The 27,818-nt window shown below is 40.9% G+C and overlaps 1 protein-coding gene across 6 annotated transcripts in view; it reads left to right on the top strand.

Annotated features, from left to right (window-relative positions):
• Window positions 1-27,818, top strand: part of LOC118748450 (interference hedgehog) — a 99,526-nt gene that overhangs the window by 60,942 nt on the left and 10,766 nt on the right. For all 6 annotated transcript variants that reach the window (XM_036482898.1, XM_036482893.1, XM_036482895.1 and 3 more), the window contains 4 exons: window positions 4,678-4,783; window positions 26,156-26,474; window positions 26,567-27,526; window positions 27,587-27,728. In XM_036482898.1, the coding sequence (XP_036338791.1) occupies window positions 26,208-26,474; window positions 26,567-27,526; window positions 27,587-27,728 (1,369 nt within the window). In that variant the 5' untranslated portion in view covers window positions 4,678-4,783; window positions 26,156-26,207. The remainder of the gene's footprint in view (window positions 1-4,677; window positions 4,784-26,155; window positions 26,475-26,566; window positions 27,527-27,586; window positions 27,729-27,818) is intronic.

The raw sequence follows: 27,818 nt of genomic DNA, 5'->3' as shown, positions 1-27,818 counted from the left end.
AAACTAAATTGCTCTCGCGTTTCCTTTTGCTCATCTTAAAATTCTAATCAAAAATTAATAAAAAGCCATAAAAATTTATACTAAAAATTGACTGCTTTTGTGTGACTTAAGTGGCAGTTAAAAAGAGATATAAATAAGATGAAAGCTTTTTAGATACTCGTAGTTGTAGGTAGATCAGAGTCAATTTTAAGCAGGTTATTCCAATCTCTGTACAAACGAAAGTTGAAAAAAGGAATAGAGAAAGTGGAATAAAAGCTTTATTACAGCCAGAGTGTAATAACGAGGATATGGAGGTGTTATTTTCCAACGCCCTTCAAACTTATGCCACAGTAGGCATTGAAAATATTGTTTAATCTAATTTAACCGTAGAGTACTAATATTAGTTGATTCAAATAACACTGTTTATGTTTTGTAGCACAGTTCCTTGAAAATGTATTTTTTTTTTCATATAACTTTCAATATTTCAATAATCACAAACCCGCATAACTTTTGTTTTTGTTTTCCTTAGCAAATGTTAAAATAATTTTTGTTTTTATATTAAAATAATAACATAAGCCCAAAACACAATATAGCAGTGGCAGTGACAGTTTTAAAATCAGCTGTTACTGCTAATATTGGCAGTCACTGCCGCAGCAAATACGATACGGCGTTGTCAATGACCGCCTTTCTTTGACATTCTCTTTTGTTTGTTAGCATTTTTGTTGCTGCCTTTTAGGCTTCAGTGATATAAACAGAAGTTGGCTGAGTTTCATTTACGTCAAATTCACCATGCGAAGTTTGCTGCGATGAATGCAGTGGCAGTGAATTTAGAATTTGGGCTAAACTGAGCAGTGCTGCTAGCTGCCACTGCTGTATTTTGAGTCGCTTCATTGGACACCACACTTTCTAAAAAACAGCTGATTTCGAAAAAGTTCCGCTGCCACTGCCACTGCGTTACTGTATTTTGGGTATATGAAAAATTTGTTGACGATTGATGCATTAAAATTTAAAAACATCCAACCTCAAAGTACCTCTTTTCTTTAAAAAAAAACTTCTGTGTAGCGCATACTCTTAGCTCCAAAGCTTCCGTTCAGAAATTTCCTTTGCATGTTTTCCGCATCATTTTCTTCGAAAAATTCTTTTCTTTCTCAATAAATGTCACAAGCAATTCCTCTTTACTCATTTTTCATCCACTGACAAGCGGACAAGCAGCCACACAGATACCCAAGCCTACATAGAAAAAACATTCAAACAAAAATGCGCACCGAAAAATCTTTCTGATTTCGAAATTCACGCGCGCTGTCGTGCAGTCGTAACCGACACATACACACACACACATACATACATACCTGCACGCGCACACATTTATGAAAAGCGGCAAATTTTATGAATTTTTAAATAATTTATGCCAAAATAAGGCAGCAGCAACAACAACTGGCGCGTAACTGCATTAGACAGGCGTCTATGTAGTCACTACCACGCTTCTGGTCTCACATGTGGAACCGCACCACATGTCAGCGCTTTTCTTAACGCCATCCTCCTGTCTACTAATAAAAATCATTTATTATTTAATAATTTTTAAGATTTAAATAGGCCATTACAAAAGCTAAATATGTTGCCAAAAACTTGGGGTACATGCAATCAGATTTTTTTCGGAGCAACTTAGGTCCGAATCGACGCATATTTTTATTTTAGTTAAGCGTCAAATATTTGCTTCCAAACACACATTTTTTCCAAATTATCTTTAAAATTTTTTTTGTGCCATAACTCAGTGGAAGGTGCCGTGGTGTTTATGAAAGAATTAAAAATAATATGTGTGACAGGCAGGCTGGGGCGTGTGGCCACGTTCTCGCGCTCTCGTGCATTAATTGTGTTGTAGCGTGAAAATGAGGAAAAATAAATTTCCCATTCGCTTTTCATGTGCATTTTTAGTCGCTTAATTTATTGACTTTAGCGCTTTGCGGCCCATTTGATGACTGGCAATTTTCTTGGTGGAGAAATCATACATGCAATAAATGTCTACAGAACAACAAGTGATAAAAATATTTTCTCGGATCGATTATTTTGGTGTGTTTTGTGATTGTTTTTGTAAATTTTTGTGTTGCAGTTTTCATACAAATTTAGTGGCTGCTAATGCACTTCCGTTTGGTTGCCCGTTAACACTTTGAATTTGATGTGTCGTAATTTTCAATTATTGTAAACTTTATTTCATGTCTGCAGCTCATTTAAAAATTGCTCAATATTTCTTTGTTTATTTTTCCGAAACAGTGAATATGCGGTGCGGAAGCGGGCGTCGCAAGGAATTATAATTTTTTTCTTGCGCCCGCTATCAAATTTTATTTTAGACAATTATCTTGTATATAAGGGGACTAGGGATTTCCTTCTTATAGCTTGAACCTTTTTCTCAACATTATCAAAAAGGTAACCATAAAATAAAAAATAAAAATCCCTACTAAAATTTAGAGGTTTATTTGCTGACAAATTCTCGGCCAGCGATAAAGTTTCGCAATAACATTTAGTTGTTTAAGGAGTGGCGACAATTGCAAGTAAACAAATATTAGCCACCAAAACTGCAATGAAAAAGATTCAATGTCGAGGTCTTTATTTGCATATTTTAAGGTAATCTCGTTTATAAATGGAAAGCAGTTATCTTCAATTCGTAAATATCTTCACTGCGGTCACATTATCTTCCTTTATAATCTGTATGTATACCGAAACTTGCTTCCATTTCAATTGGCAATATTGTGTAAACAAAAGCAAATTTAATTTATAGCGCCCGATTTGCATTTGAATCATTTGCAAAAATCTTTTCTTTCCCTACAAAAAAAAATATTATTTGCTTAATTGATTTAAACCGGTTTTCGCGAGCTGCTTTATTTAGAAAGCAGCACAACTGGCCTTGAGAGATAATAACTTTGTGACTCGCAAAAAAAGGCACGGAACGTAAGCACTAATAGCAAATTAACGACACTAAACGAAATAGTTTATTGAATAATGAAATCGTCATAAAACAAACAATTAGAGTAGCAAATTGGGCGAGTAATTTGCGTAGATATATAGTACATACATATTGAAGTACATACATCATTAACGCCACTAATTAAATAAGTGGATTTAATTGTTGAGCTTTCGCAAAGTAAATCCGACCCTCTAGAGAAGTCCGAGCATTCAAAATTTTTCCTAGCTCGTTGAGCTCCTTTTTGTTAAGCCAAAGCTAAAGACGCTTAGGGCTTACTCTGAAGTCTCGCTGGGAAACGAGCGACGAGAACATCAACTTTCCTACTGGGCACGCGTGCAAATTTCACGCTCATTATTTTTCATTTGCGCAAAGCTCAATGAATCGCGGCTAAACTAAAGCACTCAAGCAAATATTTCCACATCTTTACGTACTCTTCATCAATTATCGGCACTTTTTTTAGCGGTGATTCACGATCATGGCAAATTGATTGAGTAATAAATGCGTGCGGCGAATAATTGCGTCCGTGGACGTCGTCGCTTTTGTCAAGCTGACAGTTTTCATTCAAAAGCGACGAACAGATCGCAAAGCAAAGCATCATATCCGCTAGGCTTTGACACGCGTGCGCTCTTTGCGATTTGCGTGCAACAATGAATACACGCTGGAGCTGACTACTACATCTACATACTACGCAAAACCAACAAATTAAGCTTAATTGCTCAAACAGTAGACAGCGATAATGATGAAAAGATCAGCAGCTTTTGCCACTAAAGCGAGTAAAAACTTAGCGAGCATCTACAATAAATGGCATTGATAGTTGCAAGCAGCTGCCTTTTTAGGTGGCCGTAGCAGCGGTGGGGCTTTCAAATTACGAATGTTTTATTCTTGCTCACAACAGAAATGCAAGCTTCGGCAAGCAACCACTGTATTTTCTCATTCCACTTCTGAATTAGTTTTGCTCAAGCAATTTTTGTATTCCAATTCTGAATTAGTCTTTCTAAAAAACTTTTTGTATCCCACTTTTGAATTTTTTTGTATGCTTCTGCTGCAGCCATTGTCTACCTTAAACGTTTCGTTGCCCACTCGCGGTTGCTTCCCAGCACATTTATGCACGAACCAGTGCATGCACATTTTTTTATTGTGTGTCAATGCGTGTGTGTCTTGGCTCCACATTGTGCTGCATGCATTATGCGGCAAACGGGCAATGTACGCACGCGCCACTACTGCATTGATACCTATGCCAGTATTGTTGTGGTTTTTGTGGTTGCTGCTGTTGCTCGCTGGCTCATTGTTGCTGTTATAATGTTTTGTGTGCTGCATTTTTCGTGCAACATCCTTGTCACTGGCGCGCCGAATCGTGTAGTGCAGTGTAGGGTCACCAAAAGGGTTAAACAACTTCATAAGTGGCATATTACGCACATTCAAGAATCGTTTGCTTAAGGCAAATGTATTAAAAAGTGAAGGATTGGTGTTAAAAGGTCGAATTGCGGGTTAAATGCCTTTATGAATTTGCTCTATGGGACGATAAGGTGGATTTTCGATGAGAGTAAATGAAATGTGCGAGATACAGTTTTTAAAGGTTCAAAGAGGATTGCGCTCTAGCATTAGTCCCCATATATAATTTTGTCTAATTTTGGTAGAACTCAGCCAACTTTTGAAACAGATAATTCAATAAAATGTGAAATGTACTACCCAAGCCTTTCAAATATTAAATTCTCACTCTATTTTCTCTTCTTTTTCAGTTAATCTTCTACGCAGTATGCTTCTGCTCAGCCTTTGCAGCTAACGCAAGTACTCATATTGTACAACAACAACAAAAGCGTGAGCTCGGATTGAAAAAAGACAAAGGTGAGTGCCACAAAGATCGTTGAAACAATGGGCAGAGTCCATTTCCTCAGCGCCAACTGGGTAATAATACAAATTAACAAATAGAAGATAAAAATAAAAGCTTAAAAATAAATGGTATCGATATCAAGAACTGAGTAAAGCAAATACAAAAAAAGTAAATTCAATAGAACTGTGATTTCCGATGCAGCTAATTGCATATCCAATAGCAACAGCAGCAATAGAGGTCTCAACAACAGTTGAGTGGCTCCACGCCGATGCTGAAGCAGCACTGATAAATCGCCTCCGCCACACAGCGAGCGCTACAGACAATGGGCAGCAATAGCTCGCCAAGTGATCATTAAATAAGGAAAATATTGATTACAAAAATGTAGATAACAATTAACAGCAACAACAACCACAGTGAGGCAAGCAAAGGCAGTCAAATGGAATAAAATATAAAGAAAATAAATCTAAACGAGGCGAATGCAAGATGTGATTTTTTGTTTATTCAAGCCACGCAAATAAATCAAAAAGGCGTAGAGCTGAACGCCGCGAAGCAGGGCAGCATTGTTGCTGCAATATGTAAGTAGCTGTCGTGTAGCTACATTGAAAAATTATCGCGCTGGCGCATCACAGCAACGAGGCGATGCATACTTTTGCAGTTGCAACAACCTCGGCAAAAAAAAAAAAACAGAAGAAAATGCATGCAGGTACAGTGCTGCTCAAGCGCGTCGATCGATCGCTGTGTGCGCATTTAACCGCATCAACAGGGACTGCCGCTGCTGGCCCATAATGATGGCAATAAATGCAATAATAACAATAAAAAGTGCATTGTTTGTACTTACAAGGATACGGCCAATGAATGATGCCGCCCCATTGCAATTTAGCTCAGCGCTGTCTTTTTACGAAATTCCACCATTTTTTGCCACTCTAAAGCGAAATTGGCATGTGCAACAACTTAAATTAAATGTTGCACAGTACGATTGCGCTTACCGATTAAGCGCACAGGTAAAATGTCAGGGTGTGGATTTTTCACTGCGTGGCATTGTGGCAAATATTGCAAGGCGCCCAAAACTAGGCTACGCGAAGAAATATAAAATTTCTTCGTATTTTTGCCAGCATTTATTATGTAAGCAACCTAGGTTCCGGAATGGTGCGCCCAGCTGCCGAAGTTGCAAGCATTTCAATTATGTGGCCAACTTATCGCCTTTGCAGCATCGCTGGCCCAACAATTTGTAGCGTCTTTCGGTTGAATGGCTCGCAACAGCTGCAGCCACAGTAAATTTTTCTGCTTCTTTGCCCACATTCTTTGCATGTTTATGCATGAAATTAATTCCCAAATCAAAGGCAAGACCTGTGGGAAGCGATTATTTTTGCAATCCGCGATTCATGAATTTGAATCTTCGAGAATGTGGAATGACTTCTCCTCTCCAGAGCCCACTTTTGCCGCTTTGTGTTGCTTGTTTTCTGTTATGTTTATCTTTTGCTTGTCAAAGCTTGACAAATTGCGGTAATTAATTAAAAACTCTGTACCGGTTATCTGCTACTGCTGTCTGGCCTGTTTGAGTGGATCTACCCTCTTTGCACCTATCGTTCGCAGAAATTGGTTTGCATACATATTTCGATAGAATTGCTTTCATTGAAATTTTATTCATCGAATTTCCTCTCAAAAGAAAGAATTATTGAATTTGGTGGCATTAATTAGCTTTTAAAGAAGAAAAAATTTAATGGGTATTCATCTGTACATGTAAATGCCTTGTAACCGCGTAAACCTCGTAAATAACCCGGATTTTCATACAAAATTAAGTAAGTTTGCGTGGTTACGAGGTTACTGTTCTAAACGTTCTAAGAGTATAGCTTGCCTAATATATTCAACTATTCAGCCCAGCATTGCGCTATTCAGCTCAGCATTTCGCTATTCAGCTCAATATTTTGCTATTCAGCTTGACATTTCGCTATTCAGCTAGACATTCCGCTATTTACTGTTTTTTAATCTATATGTTCATTCATTTGAGGTTTATGCGGCTATATGTATTTGACTTTTTAAGCTCCACTAAGTTTATGTCAAGCTCTTTTTATATACAAGTTCGGTATTTTAGCATTCTGGTTTCCTTAAATGGTCTTCTGTGCGCTGCACACATAAACTTCGAAATATTCAGCGCAGTACTTAACTACTCAGCCAAATTTTTGAGCCATTCAGAGCTATTGCTTTTACATTTTAATTAAATAATGCTTTATTAGACATCTTTCAGCTGCGTACTTTAACTGTTTATTCTTTTGTATTCAATTCAGCACAACTCAGCTCCTTAAATAGTATATACCCAGGTCTGCAAGTTCTTATTTAATAGGAATACTTGCTATTTCTTTTTATTCAATCTATTCAGCGCATTTTTACCGCTTTTTGTTATAATATTTAACCACGCTAAGTCTATTTTCGTGTAATTCAGCTGTATTCAGCGCAGTTCAGCTCTTTTCTGCATTGTTTCGAATTAGTTTTCTTCACATCGTAATATTCAAATGTTTTCCATTAAATCTAGCGCTGGACCATCGCATAATTCAGCAGTTATAATCAGCGCTAATGTGTTGTTTTTTCACAGAATTTCATTGCAGAAAATGATTTATTGGCTGACAAAGCCACAAGCTTTTATTTTACTTTTAATTTATTTCTATTTTTTTTGGAAACTATATAAATAAATGCGTGTTGCTGAAGCTAATTATGATTATTAAGCTTACACACGTACGCTAGATCATATGTACATAAATATAAGTTTAAGAGCTTACAAATGTTTTACATACAAGCCAAGCCATTTTCAGCTGTGTGAAATTGACTTGTAACTGCATTGGCCAGCTCCGCGCGTTGTTGTTTATGAAAATATTTGTGTTATGGTGTTCTCAAATGACAACTACATACAAAAAAAAATTTACTAACATTTTGAACTTTTTGTTAGTTTTTTAAACATTTCATCTTTTTATTTCACTTCCTCTCTTTTTCCGCTTGCTGCTTTGGCGGATGCTCACAGCTCAGACTGGGCGGAGGGCAGCGAAGTGAAAAAACACTAAGTTGTTTATAATTTCATGGTAACAGGAACTCAATTAGCCGGGTTCAAAGTGTTGTTGGCAAGTGTGAAGAGTTGAGTTAGTACGTTCTTCACCTTTTTTTTATTTTTTTTCGCATTCTTTCTAGTCCCTCACTTAATGCCTCGTAGAAACTAAAACAGCGCCAATAGCGAAGTAAAATTTTCAGCTGAAAATACGCGAATTAATTTTTGCTTGGCTTGCGTATACAAACTAATTATATGTTTATTAACCTGCATAGGTTCAAAGCTACAAGGCAATGGCAGATGAGCAGCATAAATGAGCAAAAAAATAAGATGAATATGAAAATTACATAAAAGCCGCCTATTAAGAACAAAGGTTTTGAGAAAAAATAGGCGGTTTACGATTTGTTTTTCTAGAATTTGCCTAATTATTATTGCTGAGCATATGGGATGATGTAAATAATGATACACTTAAGACAACTTCTAGGCGAGCACGAGTAAGCGCCTTAAGCAACCCCTACCGCAGCTCTTAATGCGTCAATTTCCAATTTAAAATAGTTTTAAATAATTTTCTTGCAAATTTCATTAACTCCTCACATACATGTTCCCTTAGTACTTAAATATACTATATGTCTAATAGCCAAAACCAGCTCCTCTCGCCAGCAGCCTTGCTTCATCGCTGACTCACTTCACCATTTATTCATTCATCAATCCATTGATCCATGCATTGCTTATGATGCAGCTCGAACCATTCAGCAATTTTTCAGTTATTTTTTAATGCATTTCCTTTAATTAACTCATACCGTTGCCTCATTATCCATTCCTTTGGTGCGATGCTTCGTATGCTCTTCTACCCTGACATTGTACTTCATTTGGTCCAGCAAATGTTTCGCCGTAAAGCCTTTTTAGCCGGCTGTTTCATCGTTTGCATTCTCGCACGTTCTACATCAACTGATCAACTGCTGGATCGAAGGCCGTTTCATTGATGCCTCACCGACGTGCGGACGCTCCTGCATCCTCCACTTCTAATTGCGTTCCAGTTCGTCTCGCAATTCGACGCCGGTAATCAATGAGCGATTTCCGTTTGCGGCAAGCTGTGAGTCCTCGCAGAAGTGCTTTCAAACTAAAGCCATTGCAGCAGGCTACCGAAATCGCATAACGTTTAAAGCAAAAGCGGTCGCAGTTGCGCAGTAAAGCAACAAATTATTAAATTTATATTATAACCGAGATTGATTATTTTTGATATTGCAACAAATACCGCTGAGTCACAAAAACAAAAGATGCCTTGGGAAAGGTGTTTGCCACAATAGCTGATCTTCTTCTTCTTCTTATTTGGCGAAGTAACCACCTAAGCGATTTTGGCCGAGTTCAACAAAGCACGCCAGTCGTTTCTTTGAACTGACGCCAATTGGAAATGCCAAGTGAAGCCAAGTCCTTCTCTACTTGGTCTTTCCAACGCAGTGAAGGCCTCGCTCTTCCTCTGCTACCACCAGTGGGTTCCGAGTCGAATATCTGAAATCTTGCCTTAACTGTCCACAGCACTTAAATTTTCGCTTACTTTTTTATCTCCCCAATTCCTTTATTTCAGAGCCATGTCGATGTCAGCGTAGTCAATAACCGCCACGGGCTTGTAATTCTCAACTGGTTTACGTTTTACCTATGTACGTAATAGAGTTGCTTGGCTTATATTAGCTTCTGTGGTATCTCTTTCGCTCCGACGGAATATTTCTACGCAATTTCAATATCTATTCCTAAGCCCTTTTTATTGTTGAGTGAAATATGAATAAATACAACGGGTAAAAAATCACGAAGGGCTTTATAAAATCGAAAAATCGCAAATTCTTCAAAAACACCCTCGCTTGTCGTTTCATACACAATACTTTGCAAAATCTTTACCATCTGCGTCAATATGATGCACGTAGATAAATTCAAATCTCTTAGCCAGTTTATTCACAAGTTTTCTTTTACACAAAACGTAATTCCCTTGAACCTATAGACCGCTTTGGTCCAGTCATCGTTCAATTTTTTTGCTTTATACTTGTTGCTGTTGTTGCTTTTGTTGTTGCGGTAGCTAATGTCTTCGATTTGTTAGCTGGCTTCATTGGCTTTTTAACCAGTTGATGGCCTGTCACTTTATTTTATTGCCAATCACTGGTAGCCCAATGGCGCCGCTGTTAAGCTTTTCTAATTATTATTTTGCCTAAATGTAAGCTTGTTCGCTTGTTTGTCGCTGACTATAGCGAGTGTCAGTTTACATGCTGTTAAACAGTGATTTTGTAGTTTTTATTATTCGGTCGTTCTTTCATAGATATTTATGTTAATCTCACGACATCGATTTTCTCTGTAACATTTTAATATTTATTAATTTAATACTCAAGTCTTCATCCGCTTCTCGCCGTCTTTCTTTGTTTGCCTTCTGAGTGTATTTAATCGCGCGCACGATTTAATCATCGCATTTGCTGAATACTGATTTCATTGGCAACCCTATCGACCACGCCTCTTATACAGCCCCTTTATTTTCGATGTGATGGACAACCAACGGTTACTGCTTTTGATTGATCAGCTTTCAATTTGGTACTTTCGCTCTTAGTTGCGAGTACTGCCCCCTTGTTTGCTTTTACTTTATTTAGGAAAACAAAATTTTAATAGGCAATTACAAAGTTTAGTATTTAGCCAATATTTTCGATGCCGAAACTAATTCGTATATAAACTGAAACATTTTGTCAAAAATTACTGAACACAATTAAGCGTGAAAATTTCGATCATATTGCAGTAATGAATTTTCTTCAGGCGAAAGCATGTCTAATAACATTTGAGATCGTTATAAAGTTCATGGGAATTGTATAAAAGAAGAAAGATTTTGAATTTCAACTGCTTTCCGCAAAGAACTCTCAGTCCAATGGCAGTAAGTCTCTGCGATATATGTATATATTTTTGTACTTAAGTTCTAAACTTAACTTTCAAAAAGTTCTTTAAAGCTTAAGTTACAATCGAAAATCACAAATTCACTTTGGAGAAACTTTAAAGTCAAGATATCGAAGGTGAAAGCTCTGTAAAAAAATGTTAAAGCCTTTGTACAAACTTCTAAAACGTAAAAAAATAAAGCTCAGCAAAAAGGCGGGAGAATCTCTGTATAAACTTCTAAAGCTTAAAAAAAAAAACAGTTTGAACTCAAAAGGAACCTTCAAATGCACACATAAAAACAAACTTTATTGTCTGAAAGCTCAATAAGTCCGGCGGAAAGCTTTTCTTTTATTTTTTGTTAATATGAAGCAGAGTTAGTTACTTCATAGGTGCGCGAGCAAAGCTTTTAAGCTTTCTGTAAAATACTTGTTTAAGATAAGAACATAGTAAAAGTTTTCTTTGTCCAAAAGTTATAAAAATCGCAAATTAAAGCTTCCTTTATAGTTCATATTGACGCACACATGTTAAAGACTTCCCTTGACTAGCAATAGCATAAAATATTTGAATAATATTATCAGGTATTTCATCGATTTTAGCAAAAATTACTAAGTTGACGTAGTGAAATTTCAAGAAAACCTTTTAAATGTTTAAAATCAGTCGCGGCCAAAACATATCCGTTGGGAAGAACTGTTTAAGTAACTCTCTGATAAATTATCTAAGCTTTAAAAAATTGCTGGAGTCTCAATTAATAAAAAGGATGTTTATAAAACTTACCGAAAATGCTTAGAAGGACCTATTTGAAAAGCTTTTCAACTATAATTTGCTTCTTTTTTTTGTTTATCCAAATAATTACCAATACATGCATAGGTTCTCTTAATAAAAACGACATAGAGGCTTATTTTTTAAATGAACTCTCCAAAATTTACTAAAGCTTCAACTGCCTGGTTTTTAAATTGGACACCTGGGTTTATAGTTATTTTAAGCTTGCTTTAAATTTTATATGAACAAGCATAGGATAGAGATTCTCTACGTCCAGCAATGGTTTTCAGCAGGGATTTTCAGAGAAAGCTTTTACCCTGTGGGCGCCTATATCAGCAACATCCAAACTACGTTATATGTAGACTAGATGTGGGCGCGGGATATCGGGACCCACGGTAATGATTTCAAATTGGCCCGGATGGGCGGCGTCGGAAAAGGACGGGACCGATAAAACCGCAACCTTTTCAGATTCAGAAAATCTTCCTTAAAAATATTTATGAAATGTGGATTTTTTATGTTTTATTGAGACGAAAACGAACAGCAAAGTAAAAAAAAAATAATCGGAAGTTGCCAGATTTTTTATTATTATTTTGCTTTTTTAATTAATTTAAAACACATGTGCATTTTTCTTAGTGAAAGATTTCGGGACCCACAGGGACCCGCGGTACAATTCTGAAAAATGTCGGGATGGGCGGGTTCAGGAATTAAAAGATGTCTCGGCAGCTACTCAGGAAACATTTCAAGAACGCCCTACTTCAGAATTTGTTTGAAAAACACCCTATCTCATAATTTGGTTGAATAACGCCCTGTCTCAGCACATTTTCAATGAATTTTCAGTTAAGATAAGACGTTTTTCAACCATATTCTGAGATAAGGTGTTTTTCGATTCGAATTCTGAAGTAGGGCGTTCTTGGGAAGTTTTCTAAGATAGGACGTTTTCGAACTGGCTGCCGACATAGGTCGATCTTTCACTCGAGTGTCGATTTGAGATTTCGAACTAATTTAAAAATTTAATCAAAAAGTGTTATATTATGCACTAAAATGTCATATTATTTCATTTGACTTATTTTCTTGAAAGCCTAGCGCAGCTTTTCAACGTTGAACATGAGAATTTCCAACAAATAAGTTACACTAAAAGCGGCTTGTACGTTCCTCATTACTTAAAACAGTACCACCTTTTCTTTTGGATTTTTTTTTCCTGTATAAATATTTCATTGGAAAAGCTCTATTTCCCACCACGCAAATCCAAAAATTGCCTACCGCAAAAGGCCAGCAACACCACACGCTGGCCATTTATCTTGTAACTCATTTGCACTTTACTGCCAAAACACTCATTTATTTGGCTTGGCACGTCTGTGGGCAAAAACAAAAACCCCCAAAATAAATAGATAATTTACCGAAAATGAAATAAGCTAAACACCTACAAACTTGCCACAATCGCCAACGGCAGCCAAATACATTGCAACATATGCAGGTAAAATTGCGAGAAAAAAAAACAACGAAAAAGCAAACTAAAAAAATATTGAAAATAAATTGTCGATTTTCACAAATCGAAATCTGCCACCACTCACGCCTTCGGCAGCAGCCTTCAACGAGCTATAAATGAGAAAATCGCATTGCCAACTATTTGCAGCAGCAGCAGCAGCTGCAATGACAATAGCAACAACGAAAAGAGCAACAAAAGCGAGTGCATGCAATTGCAATGACGAGCGGCAAGCGGCTGGCGGGTGACGGCTGATGGCTGATGGCGGCTGCAACGGCGGCGATGTGCCAAATATGCGGCAGCACAATGAGTCATCGCTGCGAGCATTAGTAATGAAAATGGCAATAACAAGCAACAACAACAATGCTAGCTGATGACTATAACGACCCACAATTGCAGCAACAATGGCAACAACAACAACATTGACACAGCAGATAAATGGCATTTCATGCGCTGCGTGGCAAGGCTGCCGGCGCTGCTCGCATCGCTGACTGGCTGGCAATAAGCCGAGCAAACGAGCCAAATGCGAGTGCAAAGTGTGCAATTTATTTAATAAATAAAATAAATGCGGCATTGCTGTTGTTGTAGCTGCATTGTGTTGCCATTATCTGCGCACTTGTGTCGTTGAGCACGCGTGTGAGTGCGCCGCGGCCTGTGGCAACAACTTGTTAGATTTGCCACACACATGCGCTGCGATTCCAAGTAAATTGGTAGCAACATTTTTCTCTTGCCGCAACAAATGGGCATGCGAAGGCAACAACAATAAGATGTGACGAAAAAAAATTGTTGCAGGGAAGAAAAGCGGAAAAGTGGAAAGAAAGAAGAGCAGCGTGGACAATGGCTTACGCGTGCGCACAAATATAAATATGAACACACACGTCCGCTGCCGCTGTGTGGCATAAGCGGCTCACTTGTTGCTGCCACAAAGGCAAAACGTAAAAAATTGTGTGTGTGTGTGTGTGAGTGTATGTGGCAAGTACCTACACTACAAAAACCAAAGCACACCTTAAATGGCAATGATCTTGAGATGCTGCAACAACAACAAAGCAGAAATTTACAGTCGCAACCAGGATTCTGATTCTGAGAGTTTATGTAGCAAGTTTTACTGTTTGCAATTGATGTTGTTGCTTTTGTTGTTACCACAAGCCTTCGAGGTATAAAGCCAGCTCAGCTCACTTTTGTTGTTTGCGACTTTGCATGCGCAGCAACTTCGTTGCACAACTGCGCCCCACCTTGCCGCAAACAAACAAAAAAATTGAATTTCAATGCCGCGCACAGCCAAAAGAAGCTGCATGCAACATGCCACACATGCAAACCGCTGCTCTGCGCACCACCCTTGAGTGCTGTGCTGTGCAATTTTAATGCTGGAAAAATATTTACTCAATCCCAACAAGAAAATCGCACGAAAAAGACAGAGAAGCAGCAGCAACTTAGGGCAAAGGAAAAAGGCACTGTGCTGTGACCAGGCGAACGCTTCGAGTTTAGTTGCAACAATTTGCGACTTCGGCCACATTTTTCAGCGATGTTGCACAAATAAATTTATGTACATAAGTATAACCACCGACAAGTAAGCGACAATAATGCGCCTAACTATTTACAACACCAACAACAACAACAGCAGTAACACATCTTAGAAATGTTTATTTCTCGCCGCAAGTGAGCAAGGGCGCGGAGGGTAGGGCGTCAGCAGAAGTTGAATGCCGCAAAAAGCAGTTAATGCAGTTGCAAGCTGTGCTTAAGCAAGTGGCTATTTAAGAGCATACAGCTACTTGGGTATTAAATATGCGCAGGCACACAAGCAAACATACCTGCATTTGCGATTGTAATGCATAACTCCGCAGGCGATTTGCGCAAAAAGCAGAGCAGCAAATCATTTAAAGTGAATTGAACTTCGTGTTTGACTCATTTGCGTTGCCATTCGGACTTCGCGGAAAGCACTGAAGTTAAGCGATTGTTGCAAGTTGTGCGCCTGTGCAAACGAGCGAACATATACATAGTATTCAAGCAAATAGACACGCACATACTCGCGAAGGTAAATAGTTGGAGAACCCTAGAAGAAAAGTAAATGCTTTTAACTACGAAAAGCGCGAGGTAGAAACGAAAACTGGAGGATCTTTAGATTTATAATTTTTGAAGAAATGTTGCACAAAAAAATATGAAAACAAACCCATTTGGATAGGCACAGCTACAAGGAGATGATCAGACTAATACTGGATCTTGCCAAAGGCCATTTGGATAACTCGCTGGAAATAGAACAGAGAATTATATGGGGGTCAATACAGCCAGTTTGGGGACACGAAAAGTTAGTGTCATCGTTGAGAGAGAAAAGATTGTGGTCATAAGAAGAAAGAAAAGATTCGCTAAGGTCAGCTACGATCACCCCAGAGCAAGATGGGAATCGGAAAGGAATAATGATTTATCAGACAGTTTCTTTCAACAAAACCAAGTCTATGAGAAAGTTCTTTGGGCTTAAGAAAAATGCCGCCAAACATAAGTGATACCCTGGTGCAATAAAGTGCAACTATTTCTAAGCCAATCCAGCAATGACAAGGAAGCTACAATGCTAAACCAGGGACTCTCACGAACATATGGAACAGAAAAAACCTATCACATGATTACCCATTTGCAATCTGATTCATTGATGAGATAAGAATTCTTCAAAATGCCTTCCTGGTAGACTTGCGAAAGCAACATTGTTAGAAATCGTCGCTCGGACAGTCTAGAACAGTGAACTGTAAGATCGCATGAGGATACCGGTAACAGAAAACTTCAAGAAATTATTTCATAGGCCGTTTGAGAAGTGCTGGTAAATCAGCACGGTATGTGACAATGAAATAAAATGGGGTGGGTTCGATTCCTCCTGAAGTCTGTAACTTCTACCGCTTCGATTTTGTTGTTTTTTCCAGTTTTCCTAACAAACAAATCTCAAGAATTTTCCATTAGATCTATAAATCCCCTCCGTCGTTTTAAATAGTCGAAATATGGTACGTTCAGATAGGTTAGGTAAGGGTGGCTGTCAGCTTAGGGATTTAAAAAGCAAATCTAAGTCTTTCTCGCCTCGGACGGACTTGTTGACTCGTATTATGAAATTCAAATCTAAAAAAGAAACAGCGACTATATATTATATCTACACTGATTTTTTGTCTTGATTTTTGGCCAGATGTGCCTTGTTTCCTGACAGGTGAATTCTGAACTTTTCTGCTTCGTTAAAAATCGCTCTTACACTGTCTTTGCGAGCAGTTAGAAGTATTTCTACTTTCGAAGAAGAGTTTACCAAAAGTATTTCCGTCTCCTTCCAATCTAGCTTGCGGATCATGATATGATTTCAGTGATATCTCTGTGACCAGAGACAAAAAAAAAAATGCCAAAGTTCATTGTACAGCCAGCGCGTCTGGGACGGTTTTGCTTTGGGTTCGGGTTTTAAGGATTTAATAGCAGTCTACCTGTCATAGTACATCGTAATAGCCTACTCGGTAGAGGTCTTTAAGATTACGAGCCACACAGCCGCCTCCTTTCTGCCAGGACAACGCTACAGTGGTCTGGTTGATGAAGTATGATACTCTCTGCTAGCTCGCTTAAGCCAATGACATTGTCTACTATCTGTCTATCTATTTATCTATGTCGACGACGTTTTTCTTGATGTTTTTCTGGTTACATAGACCCGACTGTCGTGGAAACTAGGTCCACGACATCTTTTCTTTCGCTTTTCTTTCGTATTCTTACAGAACTTTGAAACCGCAAGAGAGCTTGGGCTACTCGGCTAAGCTGAATTGAGCCGCAAACGTAAATTTGATCAGCTTAGGAACGAAGTCTAACATTAATTGAATTTCCGATTTCTATATGGAGTCTATATAAATTTTCTGACGTACCTTCTTCGAACTGCATGAGTCTGAGGGTTGGAAACTCTTAACTTAAACTCCTTCTTGTTCATCCTCTCAGCCCTTTTCTCTACCTTTCACGTGTGCGCTTTGAAGCTAACCAGAATTTAAAGCAAATATCCAAAAAGAAATTGAGTATCCAATTAAATTGCAGCGTTGCAAAACAGAGTGGCGACACCGCCTTAGCGCGCAACCAATCGGTCGTTGGACCAGGCGAGACCAGAACAGTCAATTCCTTGGCACATTGAAGGGAAAACAGAGCGAAAAAAGGAAATGAGCGAAGGCTAGTGCATACAGCATCTTCGCACTGCCACTCCTCGGTTTTTTGCCAATATTATTTTGCAATTTTTTACAGCCAGAGCATGCTGCTTTTGTTCTTTTTAGTGGTGTTTTTGCTTTGTGCCGACATGTTATTTTATCCTGATTGCACTCGATTGTGAAGAAAAGTTGCAGGCTTGTCCGAAGGTACACCGACAACCCAACATACAGCCAGACAGACAGACAGCGCGCATAAATAAGTGAAGCGCGTTGAACGCGTTTCGATGTGCTCGCGAAGCAGGCAAAAAACTTGAGGGGAAGAGCGGTGGCACACGAACGAGTGGCTTGCCATGTGAATGTGAAAACAGGCACTGTGCGGCCAGAACAGCTGCCGAAACGTCAAATGAGCGAACGAACAAGTTCGATTTTTAATATCGAAAGCAACGAAAAAAAAAGAGAATGCCCAAGAAAATGAAGAAGAAGAGACGGGCAAGAAGAAGCTAGACTGATGTTGGGAATGCAAGTGTATGCCCGCTTGTGTGCGCTTGCATGCAATATGCGGCTGATGGCAGGCGAAAGAGTGGCTGGCCGAGATGACTCCATGCAACTGCCGCGACCACTGCCATGGCCGGCAGGCCACCAGTGCAGCCACTTGCGCGCTGGCTGTTGCTACACTCATACCATCTTCCCTCGTTGTGCCGTTTGTGCAGTGCCAAGCACGGTCGCGGACTTTTAGGCAGCCTATGGAATGTGGTTTACACCAGAATTTCTTGTTGTCCGCGTGTTTGTTGCAGCGACACTAAAAATTGTTGTAGATTTTATGTTTTTCTCATTTCTCAAATCACTACTTTTTTATCTGTTTGCACTGCTGCTTGTTTGCGGCATGTCGAAGCTTATTTTGGTGGCTCTGAAATTGCATCTTTTGCACTTCCAGCAGCCGCCAGTGAAAGGAAAGAAAGTTGCGCGTGGCATGTGGCAGGTTGTAGTGAGAGATTACTAAATAAAAACAATGTGGACAAAAACTCTGCTGCCTGCTGAAATTCCAGCGCTATCCAAATATGGCTACTCGCGCCACCGCGCGTGGCAAGCCGCTTTTGGGTCTGCCGTGGCAAGTTGCTAAAATTTGTATTTGCATTTTTCTGCGCTTACAAATTAGCGCATAAGCAATGTGCAATCGATTCGGCAATGCCATTTGCGGCACGGCACGGCACAGCACCTCACTGTGGGCTGGCTGCTCGTCGCTCACTTTGTGGCACGCACGAGCGTGTAACTGCGCATGCAACACGGTGTGCGCCGCAAATGCAAATACAAATGTAAATGCGAAAACGAAGCTGCACAAGAAATCTGATTTCTATTTACGAGATACAGCAAGAACTGAGTAGCAAACGCTTGCTGTATGCCACGGAGCGGGGCACGGCTGTGGTGGCGCCCAGTGCGGCCCTCCTGCGGCTGTTGCGGCTAGCGGACAGCCGCCTGCTTGTTTGCGGTTTTTGCATTTATCTTGTCTGCTTCCAGTTGTGGCATGCGCTGGTGGTTGCGTGTGGCGCGCATGCTTGCAACAAGTTTTTTCTTCCTTTATTCCTACTTCCCGACGCTGCTCCTGCTGGCCTTCCTGCCTTTTATTGCTGCTTAATTGCAACTAAATGTGCGGAATAATTGCAAAAAGTGCTTGTGCTTCCGGGGAGCGGAGCCGCAAGGTGCTGCTGGGGAAATGTTTGCGGTTTGCAGCAGCAAAATTCAATTATGTTGCATGCAATTGCGAGATAATAGATTTTGTTGAAAAGTGTCTACAGATCGATGCAATTAATTTTAATGCGGCTAACAAAAAATCAGCAAATGAGATTTTGTAACTGGACAAAAATGGGGCGTGTTGCCAGTGGCAAGTTGATCAGTGTACGCGCTGATTTGTTGTTGGTCCTTTCTTTCTTTTTTTCTTCTTGGTTTTGTTTGTTGCCCACCTGTGCCTCGAGCTGGGCAGCCAAAAAACCAATTAGAGAATATAGCCGCAGTTGTTGTGCTTAAGCGCGCTGTCAGGCTGGTCGAACAGACAGACAGACAGACAGACAGCAACATGCCACACCGCAGCAGCCCAGCCGTTCTAAGCGCTCGACCAGTTGGCCAGGGCGTGTTGCCGTAGTTTTGATTTACGTGCACAGGGCGCGACAGAAAACAACAGGTAAAAACAACAACAATAAGGACTGCATGAATAATGCAAAAGGCCACAGCATTGGCAACAACAACAACAGCAGTAAAGAATGCGGGCAATAAAAATTAATAACCAAACATTAAAAACATCGAACCTCGCTTACCACGGACACACACACACACACATACTCGGCGTGCGACTGGTGTGACTTTCGTTGTAGCGCATTGAAAATTGTTCGCTCTTAATTTTTTTTTGCTGTTAATTTTTATGCTGCGTCCGCTGCAACGAATTCCATTTTGGCTGCGCGAAAGAATTCACATTTATTTTAGCGCATTGGCTGTCAATAAAAGGCAATGGTGCAGGCAGTCGGCAGGCAGCAGCCGACGAGGAATAAGGGCAAAAGCTTGAAAAAACCAACAGCAAAAAAAATGTGGAAATATTCCTGCGATATTAGTAAAAAAAAACGCGACAACGAAACACCGCCACGGCTGGGCTGGGCGACGATGGCTGAAATTAAATGGCACCAGCGACATGCCAATGTCTGGCGAGCTACAGCAACGGCAGCAATAAAATTTGCAATAAAAAAGGCACAACGCGTCCTGCAGTGAGTGATGAGAAACCAATGCGACAACAATAATAGCAGTAACAGCAGCAGCGGTGATGCTGCGTCAAAGTCGTAATCAACGCTTTAAACGAGTTTTTACTGGCGCGGCGGAGGGGACGTGGCAAGGGACAGGAGAAGCGGCGGCATCAGCAACAGATGTGTGGAATTTCAGCTGAGGCTGCATAAAAGCACAGAATAACAAGAGAAAAAACTAGAACAAGAGGCAAGAGGACCAGCAAGCCTTCGAATAATCGAACGGAGCCGCTACAGCCACGCAAAAAAAGACGAAGAAGAGGAACGGCAACAAGTGGCGACTAGCAACTGGCAAAGGAATCAAGGGAAGCAGGGCGGTGTAAGCCCGCCGTTGAGTGCTGCTTTCATTTGCTGCCGTTCAGGACATCGTCCAGTACTTAACGAACGCTGCTGGCCATCGTTCGTTGGTAATTCCACAATTCTGTGTCTGAGCAGGAGCTAGGGAAAAAATGCAGAAGAGGTAGACGCCAAAGTGCCCAACAGCCATTTCCTAGCAAACACTCAAACCAACTGGACAGCCGGCAAAAAGGTAGCGCATTCTGAGCAAACATCAACACTCTGCTCCTACGGGTAGCAATCGATCGGGAAACTCAGTGGCAATGACAGTGGCTGCTAAGTTGACCAGGACGGCGCAGACAACAACAGCACACCGCAGCACTTCATCAATTTTTATGACTTTTAAATGTTATGCTGGGTGCAACATGCCAAAGTGCTATGGCGAATAGCAACAAAAACAATTCCCGAACCAACACTTTATTTAGTAAGATTCACAGTTGAAGCAACAAAAGTAGGAAGTTAAAAGCCCACAATATGGATGCTGTAATTGTAAAGCGAAGTGGCAAATGGTCTGTGAGACTTTGGCAAGCGAAATAGAAGCGAAACATTTCAGTAATCAAAGCGAGGAGAGCTGATGCGACACAGTGGGGCAAAGTCGGGTGGTTTAGAGGAGTCTTAGATTAAAAACTTTTCTTAGAAGATCTTTTTTATTTGTTATAACTTATAAGGAAATTGGACTGTGAGATAGGCCAATCTCTCTAGTAATTAACCGCTAGAGTGAGTGAAAGGAACTGTAGGTTCAATCACAATCCGCCTACTACACAGGACCTTGCTTCGAAAAATTGGAAGGTTTTTCAATGAACAAGATTGACAGTCTATATGCAAGGTGTTCATGCGCGAATGATAACACCGGGCGCCTAAATGCATGCTATGCACTGCTGCATGTGCAGAATTTGCCTCTACTTAATTTATGAACATTTTGCATATGCACTTCTCAACTAACATGTAATAAAGCTTTCTTAAGTAATAAATTGATGGCACTTCAAAGTATGCTCGGCCTGGTCTGATGCATCCTCTGGACAATGTTGTCGGAGGTTCCGGAGAGGTGGTAACACAGGGTTTCCATTGGTCGATAATTTATGAATTCTACCCACGATTGAGAGAATACAAAGGTTGCGCCGATCTCGGACCGCTATTCCTCTCTGAACGAATTTGACAGAATCGTGGTTTGCATGACGTCACACTTGTGCAACTTGTTTACGTTTTCCTTGAAACATTTTTTCTTCTTCTTCCATTCTTGCTCACGTTTTGGCATTTCTCTCTCGCAATTGCACCAGTGTGACGTCACACAAAAGTTATTCTCAAAAATCCTCTCTGATCGGCGCAATCTTGTATTCTATCATTCTTGAATGCTACCGATTTAGGTTTTTATCGCCTTTCAGGTGCTACACATAGACTTTCCAATTTTTACTTGACGTGAAGATATTGTTCCCTTTGTCAAATCGTAGATCCAGTTAAGATACATGGTTCCAAGATATCAGATCAATCCAAGAAACCACCGCTGGTGTATTTTCAGATGCATTTTTTCTAAAAAGTTACCTCCGCATAGCTGTTACTCAAAAAACACGGAGATGTGGCCTTGAATGGATTGAAAATAAAATAGATGGAGGAAAACGAAGCGTAGCCAATAACAAACCCGCTACGAATACCCTCGATAACTTTATTCCGCCGTACTCTTACAGGTTTATCGCCTATTTTCAGTTTGATTACTTTTAGAAGGAAGATACTAGCCGTCATCGATTCGCCACTTCTCGCTCGCGATGTTTGAGTTCCGGTCGCTTAAAGAAGAATTTTGCATGTGGAAGCAACAACAAAGTTAGCTAGCACGGATAGACGATAGCGAGTTTGGTTGTACCTCATTGAGTTCGTTTCGCCACTCGCTAACTGTGGGCGAATGGATGACGGCTATTTGCGTCATCTTTTTCTGCTACGAAAGGAAAGGAGGGAAAAAACAAAATAAATAACATGCTGCATCCAAGAGACCTTGCTGAGACAAGCGTGTTGGCTTCTTCTCAGCCTTTTAGTGTATTATGGAAAACATTTTGTCGGCCACGTCGCACTGTGCCTTGCCCTTTTCGCTTGCTTCGTATTCGATCCGTTTCCGTGCGAATGGCCAGCGGTCAAAGTTACTGGGCAAAGTAATTACAGAAAATGCAGTCGTAAAATGATATTGAATGGACTACTGCAGAGCTAAAATTTAGTTAGATCACATGGCATATGAGCGAAATATTACTTCGGTGTATTTGATTTATGCATTTGCATGTTTTAAATGATGGGATATATTTGCTGGAATTTTGATGTCAAAATCTATTTGACTTAAGTGGATTTTTGCCACCGGAACTACAATTCATGACCTTATACAAAAATATTTAAAAACATACATATTTTTTATTTTGGTAGATATGACTTCATAAGCTAAGTAAGTACAGCTGTAAGCGATTATAAGCTTTTATTTCGCCAGTAGTATTTTTCAAATTATTTTTCAATATCGCTAGTCTTTGGTGGCTAGTTAATTAATTTTTTTTTTGTCTGAAAACTATTTGGAAAATCACTAAATAAATTGGAGGTAAAATGTGATTTAAAGCAGCGCTACAGCTAATAATGGCCGCCATCAAACGCATGTCAGTCAGTTGCGGCAAACTTCCAGTAACAGTCTGTCACTTGACGGGCATGCAGACTAAAAAACAAAGGTGCCCAAGGAGGAAGCGATAAAATTGCCTGACAGGCCACTCAAAAGATGCGAAAGCCAGAGAAACCATAATGAAGCGACCACTGGCACAAAAAAAAAAGATAGCAATACTTTCAAACACTAAAGAATAATGACAACCCATTAACGATGCACGCCTTGATATGCGCCAACCGCACAACTCCATTCTGCCCCACTCCATGGCGCAGCACATCACATATCAGTCAAAGGATCAGCCACATCAGCAGAATCAACACAACACAATCGCGCCATCAAAAAAAACACTGGACACAAATATAAGAGCAAGAACAACAGCAACTCAGTAATTGGAACAATCGGAGCACTTTAGGCAGCCAGCCAAGAGGCGCATAATAAAAGGCGGTAGCAAACGAGGGAATAATGGTGCTGAGGAAATGCGCGACGGTTGGGCGCAAGCAGCTCAAAAGACAATTACTGACATTAGGCTGTGCACAAGGGAAGCGCGTCGCGGCGATATCCCGAACAAGAAGAAAGGCTATTTTTATAAGAGCGCTGTGCAAAAACTACTACCATCAGGTAGCGCGCAATAATTACTAAAACAAAAGCAACACACGCTAGTACTCTCTCTTCATATCAAAAGTATCAACGCTTTGATGAGGTCCTCTTGATGTGGCGCATCAAAAGCGTTGGATGTACGCGTCGCGCATCCATCAGCAGTCATCGAATGCCAATCGCCGCCGCTGTAGCTGTTGATTTTGCCATTCTCCGCCGCGTCATATTGCTGTGTACGCGGCAATAACGACAAACACATCTACATTGGCAAACAACAATGCTGCGCGTCAGATTTAATACGCCACTCAGCCCGGCCATATGTGCTTTGATCGAGTGGAGCGCTCCATTTTAAAGGGAATTTTTCTTTTATATGCGCATAGTGTTCGCGCGCTATCTCCACTGTGGTTGAAGAGCTTCGCCATCACCGCGTTCGCCGCACTAGCCGCCATTTGGCCGGATTTAATGGCGGCACACAAAGGTGCTGGGCACGCTTGTGTGTGTATGTGCGCGCACTGTGTCTGCGCTACCTGCCTCGGTCGGCACCACCGACAGATAGGCGAGCTAAATTGCCAACTTGACATCATCAAAATGTACGATGTGGAGCGCGCAACGCAATAAAGTGGAGCGCGCATTGAAGGGAGCTCTGCTGCCGCAACATGACTGCCTCCTTACTTATTTTCTTCAACGTGAATACATACATACATACAGTAGTATGCTAGCGCTATAAAAACGTTTATGCGCTGCGCAGTGCTTTGTCTGATCTGCATACAATTGCCCAGCACTCAACTACAATCGCTGCGATTCAATCCGATCATCTGCGATGCGATACAGTCGCTTTACCTTGCTAGTGCGATGCGTATCTCGTTGCGCATGCATCCCTGCGGGCGTTGATATGTTGAAGTGCTGGTGTAAGCGACAATAAACCCAGCTGCCGCATTTAATTTTGAAGCCACGACGGAGTTGTGGCTAAAGCAATACTCGTTTTCGCCCCTACCAATAACTGTTTTTTTTTTTTGGTCGCAAGCAAGTTATGGCCATTATTGAAGTGCTGGGACCAAGACGAAATGCGATTATTTAGCATATACGCAAGAGGATGTATAAACATTGTACAATTGCATTTTCACGGAAAAGTTCCTGCTTAAAGTTTATTCGGAAGATTCTAGAAACGGAAAAGGAGTCACTCGGAAGTTAAATGTATGTATCGGAAACAAATTATTGGATACAGCTTAAGGAAACGGAACAATGAACTGCCTATAGGAAGTTTTTTTTTGTTGTATTTGCACAAGATGGCGCTAGCTTATACGAAACTCGAATTTTCACTTACCCAAGCCAGCAGCTTCCACGCGATTCTCGATATTTGCACAACCTTTCTTTGCCATTAAAACACGCAACATCGATTATAATTTCATATAATTATTACACTCGAACACCTATATATCACTTCACACACCTTTTTAAACTATTAAATTCACTAGAAAACTCACATTTAATTAATTTTACAAAGCGCGCACACCCGCTCGCCAATTGGACCAATTTCGAACTGTCGAAGTTGGCGTTGCCAGGTGGTCAAATAATTACGATATACATAAAAGGTCGTAATTTATGGTTTAGCGCATCAATTGGGCTGTTAACTATTTACTAAGGATAATACAGGAAATCTTAAGTATATTAAGCTTTTCAGTGATCAAAACCTACTTCGTTAACTAGCTCAAATCTTCGTTGGAAGTTTTCATAAATTATTGTACCGTACGGCAACACTGGCTCTAAACGACTTGACAGTTTTAATATCGTAACAAAATATTGGCGGTCATACAAGATATCGTAATATTTAATATAAACTTTAACAGTGCAAATGTATTAAAAAATGGTTTTCCTGCGTTCATTTCGTTCAAAGGTCTACAAAATCCGGAAAGATTTCGTGAAAACTCTAACACGGCGGGAGTGCCCTTTCTGTGTAGTCAGTGATTGGCTAAATCAAATGCATTGCAAGGACACCACTAGACTCCATTCACTGTCCTTCAACTCTACAAACGGACAACCAGTGCTCCACCAAGGTATAGTGTCATAATTTCTCGGCAACATTCGCCGCATAAATTCCCGCATGGACTGTCGAGCAGTCGTCCGCGTTTGACTGGCCAATAATTCCTGCAAGCTGCCTGCTGTGTGCGCATGCAATCTAAATTTAACTTAGTGCCTGCTGCAACCTGAGTAGCTATCTGCCTAAGCTTTTGGTTGCAGGGCCAGCGTATACTTATAAACATTATTGTGTTGGTTACTTCTCCAACCTCGATTGGAATGCAGTTGTAGAGGCTGATAAATATCGCAATGCGAATGACCGCCACAGACTTTAATCATCATTTGTCCAGCCCCATTCGATTTGGACTGCGAAATCAATGGTGTGTCAGCCGCAGCAAGTTGAACGATGTGACTGTAACTGTGGTAACTAAGTGGCTAACATGCAGACTGGCATGTTGCAAACGACTTTGATTTATGCGTTTGTTGCAAAAGCTGTCCAGGTGTGTTTTAAAAAATGTATAACGTGCCGCAGTACGTTGATGCAGCTTCAAGCTGCAATCATCCTTGCTTTGCACAGCAATCTGGTTCCGCGTTTTTTGTCACTCATTGGAGCAGTGTTTTTAATTATTTATAAGGCATTTCCTCTATTAATTCATTCTCCAACTTATTTATGCTCCATTCAATGACCAAACCGCTTTTATTTTTCTTCATATCATTACAGTCATCATAAAGGGCATATTGCCTCATTTTGAGAAAAAAGGAGCTGCACCGTCATGTTGCGACATGTCTCTTTATCATCAGCAGCACTGTGGTTCTGGCAGCTGCAAATACTCTGCCATCAGCTTGTGCTTACGTCGGCGTCACAGCCCTCGCTGGGTGTTCACATCGTGCGCTCACCCGAATCCGCGGTGGCGCCAAAGGGCGATGAGGTTGTTTTCGAGTGTGAATTGAATTTGCTTTGGGAGCGTTTGGAGTGGCGCTTCCGTCACACAAGCACTCGCGCAACAGATGCCATGAACTACAGTTATTTACGCGCTGAGGTGAGTAATTCATCACGCCTCTTTTCTGCGTATGCTGTGGGTACCACTTCACGTATGTACATATCTATCATTTTCTTTACTGTCACCCGCAGGATGGTCACAATATCACCAATGATGATCTCACGTCACGTCTGCGTGTTTTCGTCTCACCCGAAACTTTGGGCGACTATCAGTGCGTTGCCTGGTTCGGTTCAGCCGCCATCGCTTCGACGCCTGCGCGCTTGACACTCGTCTCCATCAGCATCGATAACTCCAACGGCTACAGTCGCAATGCCATACGCTGGAGCGTCGCGCCTAAGAACTGCATACTAATACGCTGCGGCACAGTCAGCTCGAATCCGCCCGCTGTGTGGAGCTTTTTTCGCAACGGCGAGAAAGTGCCGCAGACCGAGGTGCTCCCGTCAGCAAACGGCGCCCTTATACTTAACTCCGTGTCCTCGAAGGATTCCGGTAATTATACCTGCTCCGCGATGAACGCCATCACAGGTGTCGAAGTGAGGCTGCCGCAACGCATCGATTTGCGAGTCGACTACACCGATCGCACGCCGCCATACTTTCTCAATCCACCGCCGGCGCAGGTGACCGCGCGTCCTGGAGAAACAGCGGTTTTAGAATGTCCAGGTGTGGGATCACCTTCGCCGGAAGCAGTTTGGAGCAGCCCTAATGTAATCAACATCTACAATAACCGCACAAAGGTGCTGCCTTACGGTCTACAGATCTCCGATGTGCTGCCTGAGGATCAGGGCTCCTATGTATGCCGGCTGGACAATGGTATTGCACCTGCGCTGGTGCAGATAATAAAATTTATTGTTTTGGAGGCACCGCAAATCTTGCGCGGCCCAGCAACGACGCTCACAAACGAAGGCGAACAGCTGGAGCTAGAGTGTTCGGCGGCAGGCAATCCGTTCCCTCAGATTTATTGGCTGATCAACGGCGAAGACACTTCGTTGGACAACGAAACGTTCCACGAAGACCGCAGATTGGTCATACGACATGTGCAAAAGCGGCACGCGGGCATCGTGCAGTGCTTCTCGAAAAATGAAGTGGGCGAGGTGAGTTTGGCGACGGAAAAATTTTTGGGAGAAATTTGTTAATAGTTTTTGTTCGCTCAGGCAAGCGAGGGAAGTCTGCTGCAAGTAAATCCGAAACAAATACAAGGCGAGGGTTCAGCTCCACTGGGCAATGTGCCAATTCGGACGTCTTACGAGCATACAGGCAACAAGAATAAGGGCAAGCGGAAGCATATGAAAATGCGTGAGTATATTAACCAGTGCTTTACATATTCAAATTTTCTAAGACTTTTAGTTTCAAAGATTAGCTAATATTTTTAAAATTTTCACAAGT

Source organism: Rhagoletis pomonella, unplaced genomic scaffold (genome assembly GCF_013731165.1).
Source record: "Rhagoletis pomonella isolate Grant_MI unplaced genomic scaffold, Rhpom_1.0 Rhpom_scaffold_00013, whole genome shotgun sequence".
Lineage (NCBI taxonomy): Eukaryota > Metazoa > Arthropoda > Insecta > Diptera > Tephritidae > Rhagoletis > Rhagoletis pomonella.
The sequence above is the reverse complement of the archived record's forward strand: the minus strand, read 5'-3'. Positions and strand labels throughout refer to the sequence as shown.